Below are 10,166 nucleotides of genomic sequence, written 5' to 3' on the forward strand. Positions count from 1 at the left end.
CTGACCGCCGTTCGCCCTGCTGCAGCAAGCCACGGCCCCAGTGCACGAGCCTCCGGCGGCGACTCCGTCGAGGGTGGCTGCCCTGCGGGCAGGCGTCTGCGCGGCTATATGCGGCTATATGGTACCTGCCCGCAGGGCAGCCACCCTCGACGGAGTCGCCGCCGGAGGCTCGCCAGTGGCAGTGCACAAGCCTCGGCAGCCGCACTATACTATTCAAAAGAGTGTATTATTACTAGTAGACTTCTATTTCTTGTCTCCCTTCTTCGCGCCCTTCGGCACACGCCAGAACCAGTAGAAGAAAAACGCACCGACAACGTTGGCAATGATGTACACAAACATCAGGCCGAAGTTGCGCCAGCGGTGCGAGTACTTGGTCGTGACCGAGGCCAGGAACACGTTCGTGTCGGAGGCAGTACAGAAGTAGCACGTGTCGGTGGAGGACGGGTTCGTGACCTTGCCGCCGTTGATGGCGATGTAGTCGGACATGTACTCGCCGCAGGTGGCGCCCGCGCGGGGCGTGATGTGCACGAGCTCGAGCGGGTCGCAGACGACCTCGGTGTTGGCGAGACCGACCGCCAGCATGCCTTCGACCAGGTAGGTGAAGGGCGAGACGCGGTACATGAAGATCCAGAAGTGGGGCATGACGCTCGGCGAGGCCAGCACACCGCAGAACAGCAGGCACATGGTGAACATCAGGTTGGACAGGTTGGCGGCGGTGTCGGCCAGGTCGACGCCGGCGACGACCATGTGGGCGAAGGTCGAGGTGAAGATGTAGAACAGCAGGATGTAGAGGAACATGAGGCCGCCGCGCTCGTGGACGGCGTCGGTCGGCTCGGCGTTCTTGTACATGCCGATGGGGTAGTACCAGGAGAAGAAGGAGAGGACGGCGAGCAGGGTCTGCCACGGGATCTCGGACAGGATGTTGGAGATCATGAAGGCCTGCCACGAGTAGGTCTTGGCCGGGCGCTCGCGCACCTCGTACAGCGAGCGCTGGGTGACAAAGTGCGGCATCATCTGGGCGCAGAGGTTGCCGAAGATGGTGTAGAGCATGAAGATGGCAAACATCTGGTTCTGGAGGCCCTGGAGCGAGGTGCCGGCCTTCCAGAACGAGAAGCCGATGAAGAGCGAGGAGGTGACGCCGAGGCCCATCTTGGACCAGATGTAGGTGGGCGTGCGCCAGTACTGCTGCATGAGGCGCGTGTAGACCTCGCGGACCTGGGCGCCGAAGGGGGCCGAGAACTCGGACGTGGACGAGACGTCGGTGCGGAGCGGCAGCTGCGCGAGCTCGGCGTTCATGGTGTCGATCTCGTCGCGCACGGCCTGGCGCTCGGGCGAGTGCATCCACACGTCGGCCCAGTCGTGGGCGGCCACGGAGCCGGGCGCGGCGCCGACGACCTCGAGCATCCACTCGGCCGGGTTGGCCTCGGGCGGGCACGCGTGGGCGCCGTTGCGCTCAAAGTAGCTCGTCAGCGTCGACGAGTTCTCGCCGATCTCGCCAAAGTACACGGTCTTGCCGCCGCGCACGAGGAACAGCAGCCGGTCGAACTCCTGGAAGAGCAGGGCCGACGGCTGGTGGATCGTGCACAGGATGGCCTGGCCGTTGTTGGCCAGCTTGCGCATGAGCGAGCAGATCGACCACGCCGTCTGCGAGTCCAGGCCGGACGTGGGCTCGTCCAGGAACAGCAGCAGCTCGGGCTTGGCCGCGAGCTCGACGCCGATCGTCAGCCGCTTGCGCTGCTCGACGTTGAGGCCCTCGCCGGGCACGCCGACGACCGCGTCCGCGTACGCCTCCATCTCCAGGATCCGGATGACCTCGTCCACGTACGCGATCTTCTCGGCCCGCGGCACGGCCCGCGGCTGCCGCAGCAGCGCGGAGAACGTGAGCGCCTCGCGCACCGTCGACGTCGACAGGTGCAGGTCCTGCTGCTGCACGTAGCCGGTCTTGCGCTGGAACGAGTCGTCGCGCGGGTGGCCGTTGACCATCATGTCGCCGGTGACGACGCCCATGGTCACGCGCGACGCCAGCACGTCCAGCAGCGTGGTCTTGCCGGCGCCGGACGAGCCCATGAGCGCGGTGAGCGTGCCGGGCTTGACGAAGCCGTCGACGACGTTGAGCAGCCGCCGCGGCTCGTTCTTGATCTTGATGTCGTAGCACACGTCCTTCCAGAAGAAGATGTCGGTCTGCTTCTGGAGGTTGATGGTGCCGTCGTCGCGCGCGGCGCCCGCGTGGCCGATCTTCTCGCCGGCGCCGGACTCGACGTCCGTGACCATGTGCCGCTGCGCCTTGAGGTGGCTCTTGGGGAACAGCAGCACCTCGCCCTTGGACCGCGCGGCCTGGATGTACTCGACGCCGACCAGGTAGACCCAGCAGAAGAAGATGATGAACGCGATGAGGATGCCCAGGTTGCGCCACAGGTGCGCGATCTGGTAGTTGAACGACTCGGCGATGTAGTCGCCACCGTTGACGTAGGCCGAGCCGCGGACGGCGCCGGCGACCGAGCAGATCTTGTCGGCCAGGCCCACGTCCTCGTAGCCGGGCCCGGACGGGATCAGCGACGTGCACAGGTACTCGCGGTGGCGGAACTCGTTGATCATCAGCGACTCGAACGCGTACGCGATCGGGTCCAGGTAGTTGAGCCAGCGGAACCACGGGTGCATGTTGCGCTCGGGGATCGTGAAGCCGGTGTAGATGACCAGGATCAGGATCAGGATGCCGGCCGGCGTCATGGCCTGCGAGATCGTCTTGCTGTAGGACGCGATGCTGCGGAAGATCATGGACATGGCCAGGACGCACATGACCGCGAACAGGAAGAACGTGAAGAACGCCGAGGCCGTGCGGTTGAGGTTGGTCATGAAGTACAGCGTGATGTTGAACGACAGCGCGACGATGACCTTGGTGGGGACGTCGCAGAGCATGGACGCCACGGCCTCGGCCGACGGGTGGTAGAGCGCGTACCGCGTGTGCTTCTCGACGATCGGCCGCTGCGCGTACAGCGACAGGATCTCGAGCGCCGACGAGAACGCGTTGAAGAGAATGGCGAAGAAGAGCAGCGCGCCGCGCGAGTAGAACGACGACGTGACCATCTGCATGTCGTAGAACATGGACGACATGATGAGCGCCATGGCGAAGTTGCCAAAGACGGTCGAGTAGAACAGCGTGAGGTCGCCGCGCAGCCGCTGGAAGCCGCGGGTGACGCAGATCTTGACCTGCATGTTGAACGAGATCGTGTAGGGCGACTTGATCGACAGGTGGTTGGCCTGGTTGGCCTCGCGCGAGCGCGTGAAGAGCTGCTGCTGCTCGCCGCCGATGGGGTACTTGGCGTTGAAGTCGTCGATCTCGACGAGGAGCTTCTGGCGGATGTCGGACTCCTTCCAGCAGCGCGCAAAGTCGTCGGGCGTGTGCGGCACGCGGCCCTCGCAGCCCGGGCGCACGATGCGCTCGGCCGGGTTGGTCAGCGACGTCAGGAAGTCGCCGGTGGTCTGGCGCGAGGCGCAGTCGAAGCCCAGGTCGAGGAAGTACTGCTTGGCCAGGCCCGTGGGGCCGAAGTAGATCTGGCGGCCCTCGTAGAGCACGATGACCTTGTCGAACTCGTCGTAGGCGTCCTGCGAGGCCTGGTAGAGCGAGACCAGCGACGTGATGCCCGTCGTGCGCGCAAACATCTTGAGGTTGCGGATGAAGCCCAGCGCCGTGGCCGAGTCCAGGCCGCGCGTCGAGTTGTCCCAGCACTGCAGCGGCGAGCCGCCCAGCATGGCCTCGGCGATCGACACGCGCTTGCGCTCGCCGCCGGACACGCCGCGGACGTAGTCGTCGCCCACCTTGGTGTTGACCGTGTGCGACAGGCCGAGCATGGCCATGGTCACGTCGCGCATGTGCAGCGCGTACGTCTCGCGGTCCACGCCCTCGATGCGGTTCGACGGCGCGCGCGCGAGCGCGGCAAAGTGCAGCGTCTGGCCCACCGTCAGGTGCGGGAAGTGCACGTCCGTCTCGGCGTTGTAGATGACCTCGCCGCGGAACTGCTTGCGCATGACGTCCGACGAGATGCCCTGGTAGTTGAACTCGGTGCCCTCGTCCAGGTAGAACCCGTGGGTCTCGCCCGCGATCGTCTTCAGGAACGTCGTGCAGCCCGAGCCCGGCCGCCCGAGCACCATCAGCATCTCGCCGTGCTGCAGCACGCCCTCGAAGTCGCGCAGGATCTGGATGTGCCGCCCGCGCCGCCGCGTCAGCAGCGCCGCGGCCTGCGACGCCAGCGACTGGACGATGTTGGCCACCGTCTTCTGGTAGTCCGAGTCCGAGCCGTAGCCGTACGCGCCCAGGCCCTTGAACGCCACGCCGGCCGTGCGCGCCGGGAAGTGCTCCGGGTCGCGGTGCATCAGGCCCAGCAGCTGCGTGATCCACAGCTTGGGCTGGAAGTGCTCCGAGAACGGGTCCAGCTCGGGCACCGACTTGTCCACGAACGGGTTCGTGCCGGTCGTGACCGTCTTGGACCGCGTCGACACGTGCGACAGCTGCCGCGCCAGGTCCGTCACCCGCGCCTCCATGTCGGCGTCGTTGTCGACGTAGTCCGACTGCTCGGACTCGCCCTGCGACCCGTTGACCCAGCCCTCCTGGGTGCGGCCCTCCTTGTCGAGGACGCCTTGGTTGGAAGTCGTGGTGAACATTCTGGGGTTAGCGCGCGCCGCGGCCCGACCTACTCGAAGAGATGCCGGCTGGTATACTTCTGTGGGCGCACTGCGATCCTGGCTGCCGGTTGGGCGCCGCGCCGGCTTTATACACCCCGGACGGCGTCGAGCTGTCGCGCGATGCTGCTGCCAGATTCGGGACCGCTGGCCGCGGAGCGCGCCGGACTAGCTCGCTTCGAGGCCGATCATGCGTGTGTTCCAAGGCACTAACCGAATCGGGTATTTTTAGTTTTTTTTGCCGTCATTTTTTTTTCGAACCCATTAAGGTTTGCCTGCGCCTCGTATTCGGCTGAGGCCGAGCGCGGATCCGGGGACGTTGCGGCCCGGCAACGGCCTGCGACGGCTCGGGCGCGGCCAGCGGCGGCCGGGCCGGTGCACGGGCAGGCCGCGGCGGCCGGCGGGCGCGGCCACGGCGCGGCTACGGCGCGGCCCACGGCTTCCGAGGAACGTCGGGGGCCGGCCGGGGCCGTGGCGGTCCGGAAGCGCGCGATTCCGTGCGGCGCGGGTCGGGAGCGCGCGCATCCGGGCCGGGTAACCCGGGCCGGCTCGCCCTCTACGCGCGGCTGCTTACACCCGCGGTGACTCGCCCTAAGTCCGCCCGCGGCTAGCACCCTGGTTCCTGGCCCGTGCCTCATTGTGCAGCCGACCCGCTGCACAGCCCCGATGACTTAATGGGGACAACGACGGGGCTGCGGCGCGGCACGGCGGACCCGCGAGTGCCCGAGACCGCAGACCGGACCGCGGAACGGCGGACGGCAGCGCCCTACCGGCCGCACCGCTGAGTCCGCACGCCGCTGAGTCCGCACGCCGCTGAGTCGGCGTGCACAGACCGGCTCGGCCTGGGCTGCAGACGTTACCCTGCCGAGCCGGCCGGGTAATCTCGCCAGGGGCGCTGCGGCGCGGCAGAGCCGCAGCCCGCCGCCCGGCCGGGACGCCGCGGGCGCCAGACGCCGGAGGCGCCGCGCCACGCGCACCGGCGCAGGCGTGCGCCTGACGCCGGAGGCCGCGCCACGCGCACCGGCGCAGCGGGCGCCAGACGCCGGCGGGTACGCGCTGCCGCGTGGTGGGTGCCGCTGGCGGGCGTCATCATGACTGCGGCCGTAGGTGGCGCGGAACGGACGAGCTCCGGCGCAGGCCGCGTCAGCCGGTGCTGCGTCGCGTCAGCTGGCGGGCGGGACGTCGAGCTCCGGGCCGTGTGCAGTCGGGCCGCCGTTGCCGTCGGCCCCGGAGGTTCGCGTGCCGTGTGGCGGTGCTGCGGCGCACGCCGGCCCACGAAATAGCGGGTGCTCCCCGACCCGCAGCTATCACGTGACATGTCCAGCCGCACGCCGTGCGGCTGCCGCCCGCAGGGCGCACCCTCGACGGTCGCCGCCGGAGGCTCGTTGCACCGCCACGGCGAGCCTGCGGTCCTGCAGGCGGCGCACCGCCGTGTGGCGCATAGCCGCAGCTGCCCGCAGGGCGCACCCTCGACGGAGTCGCCGCCGGAGGCTCGTCAGTGGCGGTGCAGCGAGCCTCCGGCGGCGACTTCGTCGAGGGTGCGCCCTGCGGGCGGCGCACAGCCGTGTGGCGCATAACTCAGCTGCCCGCAGGGCGCACCCTCGACGGAGTCGCCGCCGGAGGCTCGCTGCACCGCCACCGCGCGGGCGTCGCGGCGTGGGCAGCACGCGCCGCACCGCGTGCGGCGTGGTCGGGTTAGGGCGCCACGACCACTTCCGCCGACCGTGCACAGCATCCACCCCATGGACGGGCCGGCAGAGACGTATCACTCGGGCGACACGACGGACGACGAGGCGCCGACGGTCCGGATCAAGAGCGAGCCGGTGGACGCGGCCGTGCCCGCGGCCGCGACGGCCGCGGCGGTCGGCGCCGCCGACGAGATCGCCGCAGACGACGAAATCGGCAGCAGTTCCGGCGCCGCCGCCGCCAGCGACGCCGTCGCCGGCGACGCCGCCGCCGGTGACGCGCTCGGCGCCCTCGGCGTAACGACCATGGAGCAGGACGACCTCGAGCGCAACGTGGTGGCCCAGGCCGACCGTGCGCTGAACGAGCACGAGGACGACCTCGACCAGCGGCGACTGGACAGCGTCGCCAAACGCAAGGCGTAAGTGCCGGCCGGGCAGGCTGACGGCAGCGCGTACATGGAGCGGATCCTACGGCTGGAGGAGCGGCTGGCGCATCCCAACTGCCTGATCTCGATGCGGCAGAAGATCCGGACGGAGATCGAGCAGATCGTAAGTCTCTGGGCGGCCCCGCTGACGGCAGCGCAACGTCGATCTGGCGCCGCTGGAGCAGGACATCGTCGACATCAACGAGCGCATGGCCGAGCGCCGGCGCGCGGCCGACACGGCCGACGTGGGGTCCGGCCGGCTGCAGGGCGAGACCGACCGCGACTTTCTGATCCGCACCGGCAAGATCACGCCGTTTGCGGCCGCCGGCGCCGGCGCGGCCGCCGCAGACGGCGCCCAGAGCCACCAGCGGCTGGTGCTGCCGGGCATAGGCGCCGCGGAGCCGGCGCCGGCGGCCGCGCCGCGCAAACGGCGGCGGCTGGAGCCGGCCGTCAAGCGCGAGGACTCGGATTCGGCCGAGTCCGGGTCCGAGTACGCGGCCAGCGAGACCGACTCGGCCGCGTCGGTCGACGGCGGCGCGCTCTCGGCCGACGAGGGCGGGCTGCCGCACCCCGACGGCCCCGACGGCGACGACGGCGACGAAACGCGGTACCGGGCCCGGCTCAACGACTGGCGGCTGCGGCGGCGCGCGCTGCGGCGGCGGGTCCGCGCAGCGCGCGCGGCCGAGGCCGGCGTCAAGGCGCAGGACTCGGACAGCGACGCGGACGAGGCGTTCAAGCCGCATCCGCGGGTCGCCGACACGACCGTCGACGGCGCGTTCAAGCTGCCCGGCGACATCTACCCGTCGCTGTTCGACTACCAGAAGACGTGCGTGCAGTGGCTGTGGGAGCTGCACAGCCAGCGCACGGGCGGCATCATCGGCGACGAGATGGGCCTGGGCAAGACCATCCAGGTGATCTCGTTCGTGGCCGGGCTGCACTTCTCGCGCATGCTCACCAAGCCCGTGCTGGTCGTGTGCCCGGCCACGGTCATGAAGCAGTGGGTCAACGAGTTCCACCGGTGGTGGCCGCCGCTGCGGACGGTGATCCTGCACTCGAGCGGGAGCATGCGCGCCACGGCGGCCGACAGCGACGACGACGGCGGCTCGGGCACGCCGGCGCAGCGCAACGCGGCCGCGCTGCTCGCGCGCGTCGTCGCCAAGGGCCACGTCGTCGTCACGACCTACGCCGGCCTGCACACGTACCGCGAGCACCTGCTGCCGGTCGAGTGGGGCTACTGCGTGCTGGACGAGGGCCACAAGATCCGCAACCCGGACGCCAACATTTCGCTGACGTGCAAGCAGCTGCGGGTACGTTGCGCGCGGACACGCTGACGCAGACACCGAACCGCATCATCCTGTCGGGCACGCCGCTGCAGAACAACCTGACCGAGCTGTGGTCGCTCTTCGACTTTGTCTTCCCGGGCCGGCTGGGCGTAAGTGCGCGCGCTGCGAGGCTGACGCCAGACCCTGCCCGTCTTCCAGAGCCAGTTCTCGGTGCCGATCTCGATCGGCGGCTACGCCAACGCCACCAACGTGCAGGTGCAGACCGCGTACAAGTGCGCGTGCGTGCTGCGGGACCTGATCAGCCCGTACCTGCTGCGGCGGATGAAGGCCGACGTGGCGTCCGACCTGCCCAAGAAGTCCGAGCAGGTGCTGTTCTGCAAGCTCACGGACGAGCAGCGCGCGGCCTACAACGACTTCCTCAAGTCGGCCGAGATGCAGTCGATCTTCAACGGCAAGCGGCAGGTGCTGTTTGGCGTCGACATCCTGCGCAAGATCTGCAACCACCCGGACCTGGTCTCGCGCGAGGTGCTCAAGGCCAAGCCCGGCTACGCGTACGGCGCGGCGGCCAAGTCCGGCAAGCTGCAGGTCGTGCGCGCGCTGCTGACGCTGTGGAAGGCGCAGGGGCACCGCGCGCTGCTGTTCTGCCAGACCCGCCAGATGCTCGACATCCTCGAGGACTTTGTGCGGGCGCTGGACGTGCGGTTCATCCGCATGGACGGCTCGACGCCGATCGGCACGCGCCAGGTCCTGGTCGACGACTTCAACAACAACCCCGAGCTGGACCTGTTCCTGCTGACGACGCGGGTGGGCGGCCTGGGCATCAACCTGGTCGGCGCCGACCGCGTCATCATCTACGACCCCGACTGGAACCCGTCCACGGACGTGCAGGCGCGCGAGCGTGCCTGGCGCCTGGGGCAGCAGAAGGAGGTCGCCATCTACCGGCTGATGGTGTCGGGCACGATCGAGGAGAAGATCTACCACCGCCAGATCTTCAAGCAGTTCCTGACGAACAAGATCCTCAAGGACCCGAAGCAGCGCCGCTTCTTCAAGATGAACGACATGCACGACCTGTTCAGCCTCGGCGACGACACCGCGGGCACCGAGACCGGCTCGCTGTTCTCGGGGACCGAGCGGCGGATCGAGCCCAAGCGCAAGAGGCGCCGCGGCGACGTGGACCGCCTGGCCGGCGTGGCCTCGGTCGAGCGCTACGCCGGCGAGGACGACGACGCCGACGCCGGGCCCAAGCCCCAGGGCGACGACGGCATCATGGAGAGCCTGTTTGCCAAGTCCGGCGTGCACTCGGCGCTGGAGCACGACGAGATCATGGACGCCGTGCGCCCGGACGCGGTCCTGGTCGAGCGCGAGGCCTCGCGCGTGGCTGCGGACGCCGCGCGCGCGCTCAAGGAGTCGCGCCGGCTGGCCCGCGCGGCCGACATCGGCACCCCGACCTGGACGGGCCGCTTTGGGAGCGCTGGCCGCCGCCAGCTGCACCAGCGGCCGTCCCCGCGGCCGGGCACCGCGCCGGCCAGCCGCGCCGAGAGCCCGGCCCTCAACTCGGGCTCGATCCTGGCCCAGCTGCGCGAGCGCCGCGCGCTCGAGCGCGACGGCGGGCCGCCGGCTGCGGCCGCGCCGGGCGTCCACATCGGCGAGCTCTCCCAGGACGGCCGCGTCGAGCTCATCGGCAAACTGCGCGAGTACATCGCGGCCAACGGCGGCAAGGTGCGCTCGGCCGACGTCGTCGAGAAGTTCGCGGTCCGCGTCTCGGGCGCGCAGCAGGTCGCCACGTTCCGCCAGATGCTCAAGGAGATTGCCGTGTGGCTGCCGGCCGAGCACATGTGGGAGCTGAAGGAGGAGTTTGCGTGAGCCGCAGCGCGTGCGGCTGCCGCCCCCACTGCCCGAGGCTGCGTGGCGGTGCACGAGTGCCGAGCCGCAGCGCGTGCGGCTGCCCCGCCACCGCTCGGTCGTGGCGGTGCAGCGGCCGGCGGCGACTCCGTCGGGGCTGCCTGCGCAGGCGTACTGCCGCATAGCCGCTGAGGGCAGCGCGGCCGACGCGGACTGGTCGTGGCTGCGACGTGCCTCCGGCGGCGACTCCGTCG

General features: G+C 69.6%; 2 protein-coding genes across 2 annotated transcripts; one reads left to right on the forward strand and one right to left on the reverse strand.

The window, feature by feature from the left end:
- Positions 1 to 207: 207 nt before the first annotated feature.
- V1510DRAFT_432269 (ABC-2 type transporter-domain-containing protein) lies at positions 208 to 4,777 on the reverse strand. The gene is made up of 2 exons (XM_066935485.1): positions 4,693 to 4,777; positions 208 to 4,660 (listed from the first exon to the last, which is right to left on the reverse strand). Exon 2 carries the CDS (start codon positions 4,657 to 4,659, stop codon positions 244 to 246), a length of 4,416 nt encoding a protein of 1,471 aa, XP_066786574.1. The 5' UTR covers position 4,660; positions 4,693 to 4,777; the 3' UTR covers positions 208 to 243.
- A 1,641-nt stretch (positions 4,778 to 6,418) lies between these two features.
- On the forward strand, positions 6,419 to 9,678 carry V1510DRAFT_383669 (SNF2 family N-terminal domain-containing protein; the record flags this gene model as incomplete). Its single annotated transcript, XM_066931677.1, has 5 exons — positions 6,419 to 6,781; positions 6,812 to 6,911; positions 6,943 to 8,094; positions 8,124 to 8,219; positions 8,251 to 9,678. Coding segments are annotated over 5 exons (3,139 nt in total), but the record flags the coding sequence as incomplete, so codon positions are not given.
- Between the last annotated feature and the right edge of the window lie 488 nt (positions 9,679 to 10,166).

Source organism: Dipodascopsis tothii, assembly GCF_038497935.1.
Source record: "Dipodascopsis tothii strain CBS 759.85 unplaced genomic scaffold V1510scaffold_49, whole genome shotgun sequence".
Taxonomy (NCBI): Eukaryota; Fungi; Ascomycota; class Lipomycetes; order Lipomycetales; family Lipomycetaceae; genus Neoaidaea; species Neoaidaea tothii.

Bases quoted from the DNA above. Each gene is read 5' to 3' on its own strand.
- V1510DRAFT_432269 (XM_066935485.1), bottom strand. From the start codon at position 4,659: ATGTTCACCACGACTTCCAACCAAGGCGTCCTCGACAAGGAGGGCCGC.